The sequence below is a fragment of the Protopterus annectens genome, chromosome 13.part0, assembly GCF_019279795.1.
Source record: "Protopterus annectens isolate FY-2018-M chromosome 13.part0, PAN1.0, whole genome shotgun sequence".
Lineage (NCBI taxonomy): Eukaryota > Metazoa > Chordata > Ceratodontiformes > Protopteridae > Protopterus > Protopterus annectens.
In genome coordinates, this window is record NC_056747.1 from 131095198 (window position 1) to 131115902 (window position 20705).

The following is a 20705-nucleotide window of genomic DNA, read 5'->3' on the forward strand; positions in this document are numbered from 1 at the left end:
GATTTCGAGAGGTGGTGACGACTCTGCTACCTTTTGATAACCTGAGGAGTTGGCAACTTAAAATATGTTGCTCTGCTCACATGTACGAATTTATGTCCTTTTTTCTTATCATCTTATTATCCTTCCGTAATATGAACACATTGACGTTTTTCTTCCCTTGATGCTGATACAACGTTGTTCACATTAGTTGTTATGTTGTTACCGTTTTCCTTCCTGTGTCTACATAATGTTGCTTGGTCACAACATGTTTATATGCTTTCTCAGTTTGATTGATTTTTTTTTATTGCAGTGATTAGTGTTAGTGCAATTGTTTCTCTGCTCAACAAAGCCAAATCTAACTGATCCAGAATGAAACCTCTGCTTACCTTTGTTTTCCTGATGGCAAAGGCTCACTCCATAAGAACAGAGCTGACTGCTTTGAAATCTGGGTGAAATGAGGCTTGACACCAAAGCTGTTTACCCAGTAGTAAGGAAAATAGTGACGCACATCTACGTAAACTGAGGATCGAATCCTGCTGTCACTGTCTCTACTAAATACACTATCGTTTCAATTTCGACTGTCACCAAGGATGTGCTACCCAACAAGTACATATCTCTGGATTTGTGTTATGAAAGTGTAAAACCTTTTCACATTATACCTCAGTAAGTACTTACTTATGCAGCCTTACAGAATCTGAAGATTTCACCAAGATAAGCTGTAAATACCACTCCGATCTTAGTACCGTTAACAAACAAGCTAATATTTCCCACTATGTAGTCGTACTCCAATATCCAGCCCAACTGAGGGACAGTTCCACCAGTCAACCCTATGGCCCCCCACTGATGATTATCTGTATCCTAAACAACCGTTTACCAACCTTGTCACTAGTTTGTTTCTACCCACCCGTTTGGGCTTCTATATCCTTTAATTTCCCAAACAACATCTTGGCTGGCATGGTATCAAAGTCCTTGCAGAAATCCAGATAAACCAGATTCAGTACATTCCTTCTGTACATTTCTGTGGTGTCCCAGTCACAAAACTAGATCAAAATGGACTGGTAGGACTTTAGCTGCAAGAACACATGCTGTTACCCATGTGTAAAGCACATTTGCTTTCAGGAACTCCACCAACCTCTCCTCAAATTACTTCTGGTGACCATCTCTGGGATAGAAGTGAGAAAGGTCAGATAGGTTTCTTGCGGCCTGGCACCTTCCAAGACTCAAGTTTGTACTGTAGCTCAACTGTCATCCTAGAGTCATGTTACAGAACTCCAGTACCTGGGAATGATTGCATACTTAGTTTACTAATGGCTCATTAACCACCACTGATAATTTAAAGTAGTTTATTGTATGTCTTTCTTAAGTCACTGTGCATTATCTCCCTGAAATCTTTCAAGTTCTTTCTGTACTCCTTCCCTAGTCAGTCTCGATCTGTCAGTTTATTTAGTCTGAGCTTCTCTAGCCTTTATTTTCAATCTAGTACCATGTCTTTTTGTTTTTCCTGAGACTAAAAAAAGAAAAACAGTATTACAGTTACTATCTAGACTCCTTCCAAAATTCCAGCATTCCAGTGTCCAGCCATGTTCTCATGCATTCCGGAATACATCTGAAAATTTCTTCTGGCAATGATTCATCCTTGAAGCCATAACTTTCTCCCATTTTTCCTTGGCCTTCATGATATCCTTTGGTTTGATTTTCTGACCTCCTCTTAAGCATTTTTCTCCTTCTCTCGACATATCTTCCCCTTTCATGTACAAGTCCCCTAACCTGTCCCTTATGCAGACCGGTTGACTTTTTTCTGCACTTCTGTGTCCTTCTGATGTGAGACTCTTTACTCATTGTCCTCATTGTCTGTTGCACCCTCACTGCTGTCATTTTCTGCCACCCTTCCACATTAATTCTACTAACAGAATACAATTTGCTACACTGTATTGTGGAACATCTACCATTGCTCCATTTCACATTCTTACAGCAGGAAATGAGGGCAACAATGTAGCGAGATTACCATAGCTAAGGTCTTTCCTCACTTCTACCATTTTAGAGAAAACAAATATCATATCAAGGATATTTCCTACACCTGTTGGGGTTATTGCTGTCTGTTTAAGCCTCCCCTCACCATGGCTTCCATCCATACTGGGGGCAGGACACATCCAACCTTAATCACGGCCTTGACCTTGTTATTATTGCCCGTACCCTTATCTGATTGTACCCTGACGGCCTGCACATCTTAGCCACATATTAAGATTTCTGGCCTTGTCTTCCAGACTTTGGACATGTATTTCACTGTCTTTTTTTCTTTCCTTCCTTCCTCACTGTCAGTCTTCCACGGTGCATTTTATCCCTTTCTAAACATGTACAACCATTCCTCTACCACCTCATCTTTGCTACACATCTTAAATCCTGATAGGCTTATTTTCTCTTGCTACTTTAAATGTAATGTACTATCTAGTCTGCCATTTTAATTATATTTAGTATTTTCCCCTCCATGTATGCCTTCCCATTACCCTTTTTCCATCTGTCCCATGCCCTCCTGAATGCCTCTGTGGATTCCCTGTCCATCACTCATTTTGGTAGTCTGTTCCAAGGATCCACAACCCCCACTGTGAAAAAGCACTTCAGGAGATCCGGCTACTAGTTTGTCCCTACAATCTGCTAACTTTGCCCTCTCCTTACCCTTCAGTTCTTCCTGTTCAGAATGACCACTTCACATCTCATGGACATAATTTTGTCCATCACTGTCATGCCCCCTATATCTCCTGTGGACAATCTGAGAACAGCTTTTGGTCTCCTAGTTTCTAGTCAAATTCCTTCCTCTCCATCACATGGATCTTTCTACTAACTTTATTTTGGATTCTTTCCAACAGTCTGACTCCTTATATGGCCTCACCAACTGCATACAGTGCTCAAGGTGTAGTCGGACAAGACCCTGTAGATGCTGTACAGTGGAAATATTACCGTTTTGCTTCTGGTACACCTCAGCATTTTCTTTGCTGCTGTCTCTGAGCTCTCACTCTGTTTCGTCTGCCCAGTCCAGGTGTAATTAGCACCCACCCCCACAGCCTTTTCCTTGTCTGCTGCCATCAGTGGCATGACAACCAGCTGACACTTCATACCAGGGTTTTTGTGGCCTAAAAGCTGTATTTGACACTTGTTTGCACAGAACCTCAACTGCCACCTTTCTGCCTGGTGGTTCAGCCTTTCCAAATCCTTCACTAGACTTTTACCTCCCACCCCCAATTAGTGTACCTATCCGTGTACCATCAGCATAGAGGTTGATACTGCTCTGCATTCCTTCGGGTGTCTTTTAAACAAACACTGTCATGCCTACTGGACCCAGGAGAGACTATTGCAGTAATCCACTAACCACCTTCCTAATTGCTGGCACTCATTCTCACCACTGACCCTCTGTGGCCTGTCACTCAGCTGTGCAGCTATCTAGTTCATAAATTTCATCCCCACCCTATCAGTCCCTCCATATTTCCCATGATTTCCTGTATGGGACCAAGTCAAAGGCCTTGCTGAAGCCAGATGGATTTATGCTTGCTGTTACTTAGTATGAAACAGCAAAAATGTATCCATGTCTGTATAATTTGTTTCATCCAGTTGACTGAAATCATATTTTAAACCTTTGCATCATGCACTTATTAATCATCTGGGAATGGGGAACTGAATCATTAAATCTGTACTATAATTATCTTAACACATACATTTCTCTCCATAATTTCATATATGCTGTTATAACCAATACAAGCCTGCAAAGGTATCAACACATTGTTATTTCCTTCATAAAAAAGGATATGATCTGTGCCATATCATTCATCACACACACTTTTAACACGTGATCCAATTCTAAACAACTTCAATGCAGAAAAATTTATGTTTTTTTTTTTTTTTTTTACATTGTACTAGTTCACCTGTAATCTTATCATAAAATGAAACAGGTTTGACTGACTGTTCTTTCAAAATAGGAATCCTTTTTTGGTTGCAGTCCTAAATGCTGCTGGATTCAGGGAAAAAAATCCAGCTTGTCAGGATTCTTTTCCTGCTACTGTTGTCAGGCTAACAGGTGTGTAATTCCCCATTGATTTCTGCTCCACTACTCTCCTTGCAGATGTTTTTTGCTCCTCTCCTTGCAGAAATATACAACACATAACTGTCCTTCAGTCTTCAGGCACTCCTTCGTTAGCCACTGATCTCTTGAAGATTGTAGTCAAGTGATCTGCCAACACACTGGACAGATTTGTGTGGATTATGGGGGTGGTCCACCTGGTCTTGTACTTTATCCTCTGTATGGCCGCCATTTCCATCTGAACTTCCGTCCTCTCTGCCCTGCTGTGTGTCCACTGTTCTCTGCATATTCCCACCCAGTACAATGTAGCACTCATTGTTGTTACACATGTACTGTCATGATTCATTTGCTCTGTTTCCCAGGATGTAACACTGAACATCTTCGGTGACAAATGCTGGTTTGCTCCCCTTTTCCCCTTGAGTCCTCCTGTCTTCTTCACCATGTTTGCATTGCTTATGTACCCACGGTTCTGCTCTGCTTCCTTGTCAGTTTAATTTTTACAGAATTATTATAATCCGACTTTCATTATATTAGGCAGCACTCAATTTCTGGCATACAGTTACTTCTCTACCTCCCCGTAAACCAAATGCTTCCTTTCTGCATCATACAACCTTCCATCCACTGAGCTGATTTTTCATTTTTTTAACAGCTTTCCTTGCTCACAGCACTAGAAGTACCTCTGATGAGGTTGCCGACCTACCCCGATGCTAGTATACCCCTCCCCCATTCCATTATGCTCAGCTTCACTTTCTGCAGCATTCCGTCTGCAAATATCATTTGTCCATACATCCGCAAACATGCAGCGACTATCCCTTCCCTTCTTCTCTGCTTTTATTTATTGCTTGGTTTGCCAAGTCTAAAGTGAGTCCTGGTATAACTTCTATTTATGACAATCATATAGTTGAGAATTTTGATTGCAGTCAGTAATAAATATGATATATTTTGCTTGTAAGCTCTGCCACTTGACTGAAGTCACATTTTGAACCTTTACAGCATACACCATTTAATCACTTGGTGGGTCTTGAATCTCTAAATCAGTATAGTAATTAATACGACACATGCATTTCTTGTCATAATTTCAGATGTTCTATTATAACAAATATAAACACTATAAAAATATCAATGAAATGTGGTTCGTTCCATGAATATAAAGTTAAGATCTCAGCCACATGTTTGATCATACAGGCTTTTAATATGTAATCCAATTCTAAATAAGTTATGTTTAGAAAGAACTTACGTTTTTGCACTTTCTCCTAATTTCACATCTCCTGGTTTCACTCTGACTTTACGAATTTCAAATGCATATGTTTTCCACCATTCTGTCCAGCTGAAGATGGATTCTTTTTCCCACTGTACTTTCACCATCAGTAGATCTCCCACATCAGTTTCTGTATGCACTAGTGCTGAGTAGGTGGTGTTGGTAGAAACTTCAGGTCTAAAAAGATAGAATGCAGTTAATATTTGATAACTATCATAACTACTTTTTGAAGCCTACCTAACCTTTTAACTATTATAAGGCTTTTACAATGATACAGTAACAAAAAAGGCTTTATTCTGAAAAATATATGTTACCAGCTACTCCTCTGTCAAGGCTGGCTTTAACCTACATCAGAAACAGACATGAGCAACACAATTGCTCAAAATGACAGTTTAAAATTGTCAGTGCGCCCAATGCCAATGTGTTGCCAGGCAATGCATGTGCTAAAATTAATTATATTGGGGTCCCAATTAATTACAAGTAAAACAAAGGATGTGTACAAATGATTAAAAAAATATTTATATACACATTTAAATTATAAATTGATTAGCCAGGCTTACCTGAAAAACACAGTTTTTTTTTCTATGGTTTAATGCAGTTCTGCTGTGAAACACCGACTTCCTGAAAGTCAACATTCCAAAAGAACATAAAAAAAAAAAAATGACCAAAATCCAAAAGGGAAAAAAAATTCTTTTCTCTTGTATTTTGCAGTGGGCAAAAACCCCACGCCCTTGAACTTATATATTCTAACTCCAGGGTTGCACCAACTCAAAAAAAAAAAAAAAAACAGAAATCTCCCTAAAGAAGTGAATCATTTCCATTCACAATTAGAAATCACAACAACAATGATTTCCTATGGGAAAAATTGTACGGCATTACGCCATTCATCTTTTTTTTTATGGGGGGTACAGACACAATTTCACCTCAAGCATGTGTAGGGAAGCCTCTTAAAAGACAAAATCAAACAATGCTTAATACATAAAGTTGGGTAGGACTTTAAAAGTAAATGAGGGGAGACCTCAGTGTTTTCATGTTGATCTTCAATCTCCCTCAGGTCAAGCACAACTAATGTAATAGCTGGTGGAGGCAAATGTCGACTTTCATGATCTGTAGCAGGAGGACATGATATCCCCTTATAGGTTCATAGGTTCGTAAGTACTCACTAGGCTATTGATCTGTGAGGATCTTAAGAAGCCCAGCCTCACATTCCCATTGTAGTTTTTAGCACTTATACTTTCATACAAATAACCCAGATATTGGCCAAAGAATGATATAGTGGGAATTTACATGTTTCCCTTATCCATGTGGGACCGAGGGTACGAAACCAGAAGTGAATTTGCCTTTACCTTTACCCATCCATTTGTCCAAATTACATTTGAAAAGAGTAAGAGAACTACTTTGCTTTATGTGGAGTGGAAGACATACCTGCCCCTCCAATATGTTCTATTTATGTGGCAAAAGAGACTGACATTCCTTGAGCAGGTGCTTATACCACTGAAATTGTGAATGTGTAAAATGTCTGGCAGAATTAGATCTGTTGAGGCTGTATATGCAAAATATGCCTTCTTGGTTGTGTTTGGAAATTCCGAGCTTGCAGTATTCAGTGCAGCAGTATTCAGGCAATCCTGAATGATGTCATGTGGAACTAGAGTGATATCATCATTCTCCAAGTGCCACAAAGCTCTGTAAATGGCACCACAGCCAGCATCAGTCTTATGGGTCATTAATATGCACCAGAGTGGTGTTTTGCTTCCCCCATACATGTGTGTGCATGATGGGATGTATGTGGCCAGGACGACTTGAAATTCCCCAGCAAATGCCCTGTACTTTGTGTCCTTTATGTTGTCCAGATCTTCAGAACTGGTGCAGATGGCTACTTAGTCATATTTAAAATATTGAGCCTGGAAGACAATGTTTAAGGACATCTTCAGGACTGCTGAGCACATCCTCCAAAGTCCATTTCACTGCCCACATCAAGTCCTTTCCACCGTCTAGTCCAAGTCTATCTCATCATGTTTACTCTTTATTGTATGTATGACATTGGAAGACACACACAGTATTCTCAGCTGATAACTGGAATATTTGCTGCTAAATTATGACCACAGCAGACTTGCTTTATGTGGATGTAGTTTTCAGCAATGGGAATTGCACGATTGGAGGGGGTGGCCTTGGCAGTGTGGGTCATCTAAGTTCATGTTTTCATTTGACTACTGGGAAAGTGACATCCCTGCCTTTACAGCATGCTGTACCTTTTTACATCTGAGTACAAAGGATTAGTCCAGATAAAGTCACTTTAGCTAGCAGATCTAGGAGACTCTCTCTCTCTCTCTCTGATGCCCTCCCTGTCAGAGGAATAAAGATGTCTTATTGGAAGTTTCAGATAGTTTACTGAGTTAAGTAGATACTTAAGCCTATGAACCTATAAGGAGATATCGTGTCCTCTTGGCACAGATCATGTGAAGGAAGAAACAATGTTGCAAGCTGTTGTGGTTGTCACAATCATGGCAGCTCTTTCCAAGCAGCTCTGCAGAAATTGACTGCACTTGTATACCTCACCCCCACAGGATATTCATTCCACTGGCAGTGGAGAATTTGCTGATAGACATGCTGGCCCACCACAGAGTGGCAGTGGGTTGATTTGCTGACAGTTATGTTTCTAGTAAAGGCAGACAACATGTCAAGTACAAAGAAGGAGATGAACGGTACAAAACCGTCTACCCACTCATCCTGATGATGTGACGGTCGCGTACCATAGGGTTTGTCTGTTACTTAAAATAAAATTGGGGCGTGGTAAAAATGTATAAAAACATCCTGGTCACCTCATATGTCTGCGCAAGAAACTTCACACAGACAGAGCAGTCAGTTCAGAACATGAAGGAATAAAACCTTGATTACAACCCATAAGACCTGGGTTTAATTATTCACCTTGGCACAAGATAAGGTAGACAGGGTAAAGACAGAAGTGTTAGGGCAGCACCTGCTCACCTGTCTCAGAATGACGGTGGGACTCATGAGCCTGCAGGTGCACAGTCTGTGCCAGTCATCAGTGGAGACCAGAGATCAAATGGAGGCATCTGCCTAGCAGGGGGCTGGGCCATTCCAGAAGCATATAACATGCCTCCAGAAATCCTTCAGCCTACAGCCATGCATAATAGGGGAAAAGTAAAAACATACCTAGAATACCCTGAAGGCTGCCTGAATGATGATAGTACTGCAGCTGTCTCTTCCCTAGCTAGAGATTGAATGGGGCAAAGTCACTGCAAACGGCTAGGTGGCAGGTGTGGAGAGCAGCCAAAAAAACTTATATAAGCCCTCCCAAAAGGAGAGATATCTATACCAAACGAGTGCAGCCCCCCAAACATCTCCAGCGCCCAAGTGAGAACTGCTCTCTCCAAAGCAAAAAACACAGCATCCATGGGACCTGATGGTGTCCCTGGCTGTGTGCTCCACGAACTCAATGAGGAATTAAACCCACAGCTAGGACAGCTGTTTAATCAAAGTCTTACCTCTGGATACGTACCCAGGGAGTGGCGCACTGCAACTGTGGTCCCACTTCACAAAGGCGGTGCCTCCACAGACCCTGGAAATTACCAGCCCATTAGCTTGACAAGCCTTATCTGCAAAGCCATGGAGAGGATCATAATGGACCTCATAAATAAAGACATAGGGAATTTGCAGACTTTGGATCCAACCCAGTTTGGCTTTGTCAAAGGCAGATCATGCCTTTTAAACTTGGTTGACTTTTTGAAACAGTCACCAAAGCCATTGATGAGGGAAAGGCAGTCCATACAGCCTACCTCGATCTGGCTAAGGCCTTCGATACAATACCCCACTCGGGTATCATTGAAAAACTCATCAGCTTAAATGTTAACCCATACATCACAAGATGGGTTGCAAACTGGCTGAGTGACAGAACCCACAGGGTCAGAGTTGCTGGCGCCATGTCAGACTCAAAGCCTGTCACAAGTGGTGTCCCACAGGGCTCAGTCCTGGGCCCACTCTTGTTTGGCATCTACTTTTCGAAGTACAAGCAAACACAGGAGGGTTATGGCTGACAAAGTTTGCAGATGACTGCAAACTGGGCCATAGTAGAAAACACATCTGACACAGATATCCTTCAGAAGGGTCTCACAGAAGCGGATAACTGGTGCCAGAGCCACGGCCTAAAGTTAAATGCCAAAAATGCATAGTCATACCCTTCGGGAAAAACAAGGTTACCCTAGCTACCAAATAGGTGGCAATCCACTGAGCACAGAAGAAGTTATCAGGGACCTGGGGACCCAGGTTGATAGTAGTCTGTCATTCGACACCCATGTAGCTAAAGTAGTTAGGAAGACCTTCTACATTGCCCACCTTATCATGAAGGGATTCTCATCTAGATCAAGGGAGGTCATAGTCTCCCTTTACTCATCACTCATCAGACCAATGATTGAGTACAATGCCCCATTCGGAATGTATCTGACCCGACACTTGCAGCAGCTGGAGAGGCCACAAAGTTCCTCACCAAAAGGATAAAGGGTCTCAAAATCTGTCCTATGCTGCCCGACTGAAAGAACTCCAGCTCTATTCAGTCGCCACGCTTGCTCAGAGGTGACCTTTGCCTAACATACAAGGCCATGTCAAACCCAGATTTGATGAATATGCTTCACCTCAAAAATCTAGATCCATCAGAGCCACAAGGACGGAGACTTAAACCTCGACACGGCTATTAATAGGACGTGCTGGAGGGATAGATTCATCACCCAAAGACTCCCTATGCTGTGGAACAAAATCCCGGTACATGTGAGGCAGAGCACCTCGCTGGCCTTGTTCAAGAGAAATCTTGACCAATGGATGGGAGATCGCAGATATACCCCAGGGATTACCTCAGTGTCACTGCTCGACAGAGGCACAGCAAAATAATGGGTATAGTTCCCCATACTAAAGGGGTGGCGTAAGCCACAAAACGATGGGCTAGGCTTATAAATGCCCTCGGGCAGATAGCCTAGTATGAACCTATGAACCTATGAACCTATAAGCAGAGCGGAGAGTCATAGGCATGATGTGTCTTGATGTCCGCTGTGCCCTTGGACAATGCAACATGTATACCAAACATGAATTTCTGGATGACATTTCTTTTACACTGCGGGAACAGTGTACTCCTACAGCCCAGTTGCCTGATGGTTAACAACAATGCACATGAATCCATTTGGCTGGTGGTTTGACAAGTACTGTGCACACTTTCTAAGAGGTAAGTGCCACGGCATGTCCCATTATGTCAACATGCTATGACATTGGACATGCCCTGGCTCACTAATATATCTGGCTGTAGTACTGTAGCATTTGGTTAAATATACTTACCAGAGATATGATATCCACGTACACCCCCATCCTTGTCACATTTGTCCATTCCACACTCCACACGCATACACATCCCACTCTTATTTCTCTACCTTTTGTATGTCAACATATGCAGCTCAGTCAAACAGAGCTGAACTAACCCTTAGGGGCTGATGTGGTGTTGCCGAAACCTGTTCTGTGTTGCCTGCTTTTGCTGTGCACACATTAGTTTTTGCTCTGTTTTCCTTTAGTTGCTCAGATTACTGTCCCATGCCCAAAGACATTTTTGTGGACCTCCAGTTTTACTTTTGGTACTGGGTTTCACCCAATGGCTCCATGATACCCCATTTGCTGTTGCTTACATATTTATGCTGTATGCATGCATGTGGAGGCACAACTGCCATGTTTTAACACAGCAAGAATCTGCAGGCCAGTCCTGCGCAGTCTTCTCTTAACTGGATGTGTAGAATCTCCTAGAATCTCTTAACTGTTCAAAACAGATAAGTAATTGTTGCATAAATGGATGATTACCCCACCTTCATTTTATTTACTTTATATATGAGACTTCTGTTTAACTATTTTTTATGATGACATGTAGTGGGCGTTTCAATTAACACTTCAGATACTGTTTAAGCACTGTGTTAATGGTCAGGGAGGGGGTACACACACACACACACACACACACACACACACACACACACACACACACACACACACACACACACACACACACACACACACATACACACACACACACACACAGACCGATATCATAGTCTTAGGATATCAAACCCACATACCCAGAAATGCGACCAACATACAAAACTCTACCTACACAGGAGCAAAAGCTGACCAGGAGCCACCAGTCCTTCCCTACAGGACAGGTAAACTGGCAGTGACCACTCATTCCTGTCCCCCTTCCTCCTGTCCGGATCTTCCACCACCCTGTAGTCAGGGCCTTATCCCTTTATATCACAGAACTAGAATGTTTTGAGAGTTCTTCATTAAATATTTAACACTCCGCACAGCTCACCCTGTTTGATTAGTTGAGTGAGGATAATTCTGGATGTAATATGCTGAAATTCCCTTTGCTTTGAAACCTCTTTTTAAATGCTATGTTTTCTTGCTATGGACCATTATCTGATTCTATTTATATCTATAATTGAATATCTCAAGAAGGTAGTTTTGATGACCTTTATAAAACCTTGCAGTATTTGACACCATCACAGCCTCACAAAACTTTGAATAGTTATCTACACAAATCAAACATAATGCCCCTTGGCATACAGACATGCCTGATCAGCCTTTACTCATGGTCTTCCTGGTACTGAATAAGATAACAAAGCTTTTCTGTTTATATTATTATTGTGATAATTAAACACTGCATGTGTCTGGAATTCCTATTCTACTTGCAGTGACATTTCGGTCAAGACCTAAGATAACTTGAATCCATTATTTAAACTTCACAATGCCCAAAAATGTGAGTTTAACTTCTTTAAACATCAGATCTTGTATGCATTATTGTCTTCTTTAAATAAAAATTAAGTCTGTAGTTCAAACCAACAAATTCAAACTGTTTAACTGAAGAACCGCAAAAAATGGCAAGGTCCCAAAAAGAAAAGCATTGTTCAGGTAGGATTCAAAACCAACTTTATTATTCCACTTAAAAAAACAATCAGCACTAAGTGCTTTTATCCATTATATGGTATAGTGACAGTATAATGGACAAAAGTGGTTAGTGTTGATTGTTTTTTAAGTGGAATAATAAAGTTGGTTTTGAGTCAGACCTGTACCACCATGCTTTTCTGTTTGGGACGTTGCTGTTTTTTGTGGTTCTGTAGTTCAAACCTACTCGGAAATGTTGTTGTGGCCATTCTTTCACTATGACCTCTTACAACAGGTCTATGGTTAATCATTGAAGAAAACATTCTTCGAGCAGCTTTTAATCGAACTCTAACCATCCAAACTCCCTTTCATCGCATCTTGAGTGTTCTTTGATGCTGGCAAATAAAACTAAAGAAAAATAACGTTAAAAAAAAACACTTTATAAAGTGCACACTGGATAAAGATATAAGTAAACCTGCCATTTCCCAACTATAATGTGACCTTGGAGTTGGTATATATAATTAGTGGGGGGTGTAGGTGGTGCAGCCCCCACAAGAGGAACATTACTTCAACACCAGACTCGTTATGTGGAGGGCTGTGCCCCCACACCACTCCTAAGTGGGAGACTGTGCCCCCCACTCATCCTAGCTAATTATGTACACCAACTCCGAAGTTGCACTAAAGTGAAGAAGGAACTGATCTCCTTATAGCTATGTTATTGTGGTAACGCTTCCTTTATTTTGGGCCAACTGTAACTATGCGATGATTTAATTTATGATGGAATGCCTATGAAACAAAAAGGTAGTTTTGATGGTTAGCATTTGATTAGAAAACATTTGAAGAATGTTTTCTTCGACAATTAACTATAGACCCCTTTCAAAATCTGCATCTCAAGCAAATATTTTTTGCTGCTCTGACAAGTACAAATGACTCAACATATCAATTTTATGCATCTAATCTCTTGGATTATATCTCACTCTAAAATCATAATTCTGTAGCTGGAACATTATCTCTAATCTTGGTGGCATCTTGGTCTTTCTCTACTAGCACTTCTTGAAATATTTTACAACCATAAAGTAGCAGTTCTTTTTTTTTTCCATCTGTGCATACTTTTCTTTGTATCTTTTAATGTTTTTGAACCACATGCAACAATGTATTCTGACTGGTGTCCACCTGCAACTTTGTTGATTTACCACATCAAAATATTTACTGTAGATGCTTTCAGCACTAGCTGTTTAAGCCTTTCAAGTCTTTTCTTGTTCATAGCTGCATTCCCAGGTCAAACTTTGTTTGAAATGTTTTTGCAGTGGCACAGCTATTTATGATGTATTTAAAATAAACTTTGAAGGTAGTATATCATACCAAGAAATCTAAGCAGTGCAATGATTGATATAAACCTGCTGTTATTTTTATCCTAACTTCTGTTTAGTTAGTGTTTATACTGTTTCAGCATGTATACCAATTGAATAAGACTTTTTTTCCTTGTGCTTCTATAGTGTCAAGGCATTAATAGGTCATCTATATAAATAGTAACATTTAACTTCCCAAACAGATGGCATGGTGGTTAAGGTCTTTGCCTCCCACGTACAAAGTACAAGGTTCGATCTTGTTCTCCAGCCAATGCCTGTGTGGAGTTTACATGTTTTCCCTGTGTCTCTGTGGAGGAGTCTCTCCCACCTCCCAAAAACATGCTGGGTATTTCTAACTCAAACTCACCCAAGAATGGAGTTGTGGGCAGTAGTACATACTCTAGATGGTGCCTGTTATGGGAAGAGTAGTAAAGGCCAACTGCTTTAGACATCCACTGTAGTGCACAGTATCCTCTACATAGCAGAACATGGATCACAGACTGCGCACCATGTCAGGGCGAGCCATTCAATTATGCAAAAATTGGCTCTAGGTGATTGTATCACACTGACTAATGTTGTCAAAAATGGGCATGGTTATTTGCTGTTGATAAGTGGGTTGAGGAAGTCTGAACTACACCAAGGACCCAGTCTAACAGTGGGAGAAGTCTATGAGTCCCTGTTGGCAAGTATGCGCCTGCCATAAAGCCAAGCAGCTCTAGATCAGTAAGCTACTGACCGCCAGTGTACAGTTGCTCAGTTTGGGTCACTTGGGATAGCTATGGTAAGTGAAAGTTGGATATAAAACCATCAACCTGCCAAACATGAACTAAGGATTGCTACACCCCATATAGTTTCACTGACAGGCTGCAGCTTGGAAGTGGATTACATGATGGTAAAGAGGTGGTTGGACATCCTCTGTATTCAGGAGACAAGATGGAAGGGCACTGCTGCAAAGGCACTTGACTTTGGAATCCAGAGTCAACTACTTAGGGGGAGAAATGGACTAGAAATGGTGTGGGAATTGCAATGTGGGAAAAGCTTCAGTTCTAGTGTAAAGATAGTTCAGAAATCATAATCTCAGCCTATGCCCCACAGCATAATTGTGATAGTCAGGAAAACAGTGCATTCAGGCGACAGTGGCAAGACCTACTAGATAAAGCAGGACAACATAAATTGGTGTTGATAATGGGGGACCTGAATGCAAATATCAGGGCAGATAGAACGGGATATGTGAACTGCCTGAGTCCACATAGGGAGGCAACAGGATTAAAAAAGGAGAGGTCATTCTTGAATTTGTCTGGCAAATGGTGACATACACATTGTTCAGAAAGAAAGACAGTCATGAAACCATATAAAAGACTGCCCAATATAAAACTCAAGTAGACTTACACCTAGTAAAGAAAAGGCACTGGGGTAGAATCAGAGATGGCAAAACATCCCCAGTGAAAAAGATGGCCCACAGCATAATTCACTGGTTGAACAATCATCTGCAAGCAGTGGTCTGAGAATGCTTTATGGTCAACACAGACTAGGCTAAAAACCTGGAAGGTGACTTGAGTCAAAGCACAAGATTTCAAGAAAATACTCAGGCCTCTATCATCTTAGGAAGATGAGGAAATAGGTGTAGCTGAAGAAGAAGGGCAGCACCTGAAAACAGCATTTGGGAGGACTATAGAACAACAATATGGTCGGCCGAGTATGGAAATAAAGTACATAGGGAAAGCTGGTGATGGAATGCAGAAATCCAAGAAGTAATCAAAAAAACGAAGGAGGACAAAAAAGGTGGGAGATAGAAAAGACTGACCAGGCTAAGAAGGAATACCGGTTGGCTAACAAAGAAGCTACTGCATTTGTAATAGCAAAAACAAGGCGTCAGAGGCACTCTATCAAGTTCTGGAAAGTGACTCAGCAGATGGCACAAAGAAACTCTATCAAAGACAGAAAGATAAAGAAGATAGTCATCAGACAGCCGTTATAAGTGATGCCAGCAACAACCTGGTCAACAGCCCACAGGACATCAAAAGTAAATAGAAAGAGAATTTCCAACATGTTCTGGATGAAGAAAACTAAACAGAAACTGTGCTTCCCCAGACAAAACCTACAGTGAAAGAAGAACAGGAAGAGGAACCCATGCAAAAACAAGTAAGAACAACATTAAGGAAAATAAAGTCAAGGAAACAGTAAGCTCAGATGAGTTCATGGCAGATATGATCAATTTGTTGGGTGAGTTAGGACAGAAATGAATCCAGTGGTATTCATAGCAGTATGGAGAGGAAGGAATATCCTAGACGACTGGAGAATAAGCATTCCAGTACCAGTGTACAAAAACAAAGGGGACATTCACAGCTGTGGCCAGTACAGACGTATCAAACTCCCATCACACTGTATGAAAGTTCTGGAAAGGGTGACTGATAAACAAATATGCAAAGTAGTAGAAAGTAAGATGGGAGATGAGCAGTTTGGATTCAGATCAGGATGCAGAACACACTGACCCAGTGTTTGCAGTCAGAAAGATAGTTGAGAAGAAATTAGAGATAAGGAAAGAGTCTAACTGGGAATTCCTACACTTGGAGAAAGCATACATCAGTGTCCCAAGAAAGTTGCTTTAAAGTCTCAGAAACATTGGTAGAATTAGTGCAGGTTAAGTACAGTAACCTAATGACACAAGTGCAGTGTTTGGTCTCACAGAAGGGTTTACCAGTGGGAGTAAATGTGCATCAGGGTTCACCTCTGAGTCCACTGCTGTTCATACTGGTGGTGGACTACATTAGCAAACAGGTCACAGGAGACATATCAACAAAGCTGATGTATGCAAATGATGTCAGATTACAGGCAAACTCTTAACAAGACCTACAGCAAATGATAGAGGAATGGAATGTAAAACAGAAGGCATACAGGATGAAAGTTAGAATAGATGAGACAGCTGTAATGGTAGCAAATGGAAAAAATCAGAAGATACTGAAAATTGATATAGAAGAGAAAATAATGGAACAGGTTAACAGCTTCAAGTATCTGGGAGGTGTGGCTGAGGAGAAGAGAAGTCTGAATAAAGCAAAGTTAGAATCAGTGGGCTGCAGCTAACTGGCACAAAGCGTCAGAGATAGTGTGTGACAAAAGAATGTCAAAGAAGCTGAAAAGTAAGTTGTACAAAACAGTGGTGTGACCAGTACTACTGTATATTACAAAAACCTGGGCAGTGAAGGCAGAGCAGGTAAAGTAAGAGTTGATGGAGATGAAATGCCTGAGATGGGTGGCAGGATATACACGGTGGAACAGGTGAGGAAATGAGGAAATCAGAACGGAAACCCAAGTAGTTCCAATTGCAGATAAGGACAAACAGAACAAATTATGCTGGTTTACGCACATGTGCAGGAAAGCTGAAAACAACCTGGTGAAGAAGTTTTGAGAGACAGGAAGACGGCAAAAGGTAATAAGGTCATCCAACAAAGAGATGGATGGATTGTGTGAGAGAAGAAATGCAACAATCAGGCTTGACTGTCAAAGAAGGTAGCAGAATGGTAGTGAATCAAGAGAGAAAGGTAGGAGAACAGTACTGAATCAAGAGAGACAGGCAGGAGAATGGTACTGAATCAAGAGAGACAGGTAGGAGAATGGTACTGAATCAAGAGAGACAGGCAGGAGAATGGTACTGAATCAAGAGAGACAGGTAGGAGAATGACACTGATTCAAGTGAGACAGGTAGGAGAACGGTACTGAATCAAGAGAGACAGGCAGGAGAATGGTACTGAATCAAGAGAGACAGGTAGGAGAATGACACTGAAGAGAGACAGGTAGGAGAACGGTACTGAATCAAGAGAGACAGGTAGGAGAATGGTACTGAATCAAGAGAGACGGGTAGGAGAATGGTACTGAATCAAGAGAGACGGGTAGGAGAATGGTACTGAATCAAGAGAGACAGGTAGGAGAATGGTACTGAATCAAGAGACAGGTAGGAGAATGGCACTGAATCAAGAGAGACGGGTAGGAGAATGGCACTGAATCAAGAGACAGGTAGGGGAATGGCACTGAATCAAAAGAGACGGGTAGGAGAATGGTACTGAATCAAGAGAGACAGGTAGGAGAACGGTACTGAATCAAGAGAGACGGGTAGGAGAATGGTACTGAATCAAGAGAGACGGGTAGGAGAATGGTACTGAATCAAGAGACAGGTAGGAGAATGGCACTGAATCAAGAGAGACGGGTAGGAGAATGGCACTGAATCAAGAGACAGGTAGGGGAATGGCACTGAATCAAAAGAGACGGGTAGGAGAATGGTACTGAATCAAGAGAGACGGGTAGGAGAATGGCACTGAATCAAGAGAGACAGGTAGGAGAATGACACTGAATCAAAAGAGACGGGTAGGAGAATGGTACTGAATCAAAAGAGACGGGTAGGAGAATGGTACTGAATCAAGAGAGACGGGTAGGAGAATGGTACTGAATCAAGAGAGACGGGTAGGAGAATGGTACTGAATCAAGAGAGACAGGTAGGAGAATGGTACCGAATCAAGAGAGACAGGTAGGAGAACGGTACTGAATCAAGAGAGACAGGTAGGAGAATGGCACTGAATCAAGAGAGACGGGTAGGAGAATGGTACTGAATCAAGAGAGACAGGTAGGAGAATGGTACTGAATCAAGAGAGACAGGTAGGAGAATGGTACTGAATCAAGAGAGACAGGTAGGAGCATGGCACTGAATCAAGAGAGACAGGTAGGAGAATGGTACTGAATCAAGAGAGACAGGTAGGAGAATGGTACTGAATCAAGAGAGACGGGTAGGAGAATGGTACTGAATCAAGAGAGAAAGGTAGGAGAATGGTACTGAATCAAGAGAGAAAGGTAGGAGAATGGTACTGAATCAAGAGAGACAGGTAGGAGAACGGTACTGAATCAAGAGAGACAGGTAGGAGAACGGTACTGAATCAAGAGAGACAGGTAGGAGAACGGTACTGAATCAAGAGAGACAGGTAGGAGCATGGCACTGAATCAAGAGAGACAGGTAGGAGAATGGTACTGAATCAAGAGAGACAGGTAGGAGCATGGCACTGAATCAAGAGAGACGGGTAGGAGAATGGTACTGAATCAAGAGAGACGGGTAGGAGAATGGTACTGATTCAAGAGAGACAGGTAGGAGAATGGCAGTGAATCAAGAGAGGCAGGTAGGAGAATGGTAGTGAATCAAGAGAGGCGGGTAGGAGAATGGTACTGAATCAAGAGAGACGGGTAGGAGAATGGTACTGAATCAACAGAGACAGGTAGGAGAATGGTAGTGAAATCAAGAGAGACAGGTAGGAGAATGGTACTGAATCAAGAGAGACAGGTAGGGGAATGGCACTGAATCGAGAGACAGGTAGGAGAATGGCACTGAAGAGAGACAGGTAGGAGAATGGCACTGAATCAAGAGAGACGGGTAGGAGAATGGTACTGAATCAAGAGAGACAGGTAGGAGAATGGTAGTGAATCAAGAGAGACGGGTAGGAGAATGGTACTGAAGAGAGACAGGTAGGAGAATGGTACTGAATCAAGAGAGACGGGTAGGAGAATGGTACTGAAGAGAGACAGGTAGGAGAATGGTACTGAATCAAGAGAGACGGATAGGAGAATGGTACTGAATCAAGAGAGACAGGTAGGAGAATGGTACTGAATCAAGAGAGACAGGTAGGAGAATGGTACTGAATCAAGAGAGACAGGTAGGAGCATGGCACTGAATCAAGAGAGACGGGTAGGAGAATGGTACTGAATCAAGAGAGACGGGTAGGAGAATGGTAGTGAATCAAGAGAGACAGGTAGGAGAATGGTAGTGAATCAAGAGAGACAGGTAGGAGAATGGCACTGAATCAAGAGAGACAGGTAGGAGAATGGCACTGAATCAAGAGAGACAGGTAGGAGAATGGTACTGAATCAATAGAGACGGTTAGGAGAATGGTAGTGAATCAAGAGCGACAGGTAGGAGAATGGCACTGAATCAAGAGAGACAGGTAGGAGAATGGTACTGAATCAAGAGAGACAGGTAGGAGAATGGTACTGATTCAAGAGAGACAGATAGGAGAATGGTACCGAATCAAGAGAGATGGGTAGGAGAATGGTACTGAATCAAGAGAGACAGGTAGGAGAATGGTACTGAATCAAGAGAGATGGGTAGGAGAATGGTACTGAATCAAGAGAGACAGGTAGGAGAATGGTACTGAATCAAGAGAGATGGTGACAGCTGATACAACCCCTCAACCTCATGTAGAAAACTGTGAACCAGGGGTTGATTATGATGACAGCGATGACTTTTAATTTCCCTAACACTTGTGCAGCGGTTCTCAAAAAACATTTCACATGCTGATGGAAATATCAAAAGGAACTCTGATTTATCTGTAGTTCCCTTCAGCATGTTAAATGTGCACAACTCTGAGCTCATTGAGTTTAATTTCCCAGAACTCCTGGTTTGCATCAAGCACACTGAAATACTCTGCATTAGGCATACTTGAAACTGCTAATAGTTTATAGAGCATATAGTACTATTCTTTACAGCATTATTAAAGTCTTTTGGAACAGTGTCCGTTCAGATTTTATATGACTTCATAACTACCACTTTAATCACCTAGTTGGTAGGGTGTATTTGTTTATTAATAATTCAACTGTGCCCTCATTTTTGCTTGGTTCATGGACAGCTCTTCTCCCTAGAGATACCCATAATTTCCTGGAACTATGCACTACAGGCAAATTGATGGGTGCATCTGAATATGGTACTCTTCTGGTAAACAACCCAAATCAATAAATTAACTTGTATATATGTTGACCAAATCATCATTGTGCACATTCTTTGCACTTCTTTTACTTCATCCTTGCACTTTTATATTTTGCATTCTTTTCCCCCATTTCAAGCATCTGGCAAATTAAATGATTAAATAGGCTTGGTGCTTCTAATCCAACTGTCTGTATACTGTACTTTTTATATTCACAAGTACGCAATATCTAACTCAGTGGTTTTATGTGATGCCCTGAACAGCATATACCTAGAAATTTCAATTAATTTCTTGCAGACTAAATGCTCCAAACATTTGAGCAGGCATTATGTTAACACTCTACCTTTGCGTCTAGTTTAAATGCAATAATCTGATTATTAATGCAGGAACTT

The 20705-nt window shown here is 41.5% G+C and overlaps 1 protein-coding gene across 1 annotated transcript in view; it reads right to left on the minus strand.

Annotated features, from left to right (window-relative positions):
• Positions 1–20705, minus strand: part of LPL (lipoprotein lipase) — a 163027-nt gene that overhangs the window by 36554 nt on the left and 105768 nt on the right. Inside the window, exon 8 of the mRNA XM_044090718.1 lies at positions 5286–5483. Coding sequence (XP_043946653.1) covers positions 5286–5483 — 198 coding nt within the window. The remainder of the gene's footprint in view (positions 1–5285; positions 5484–20705) is intronic.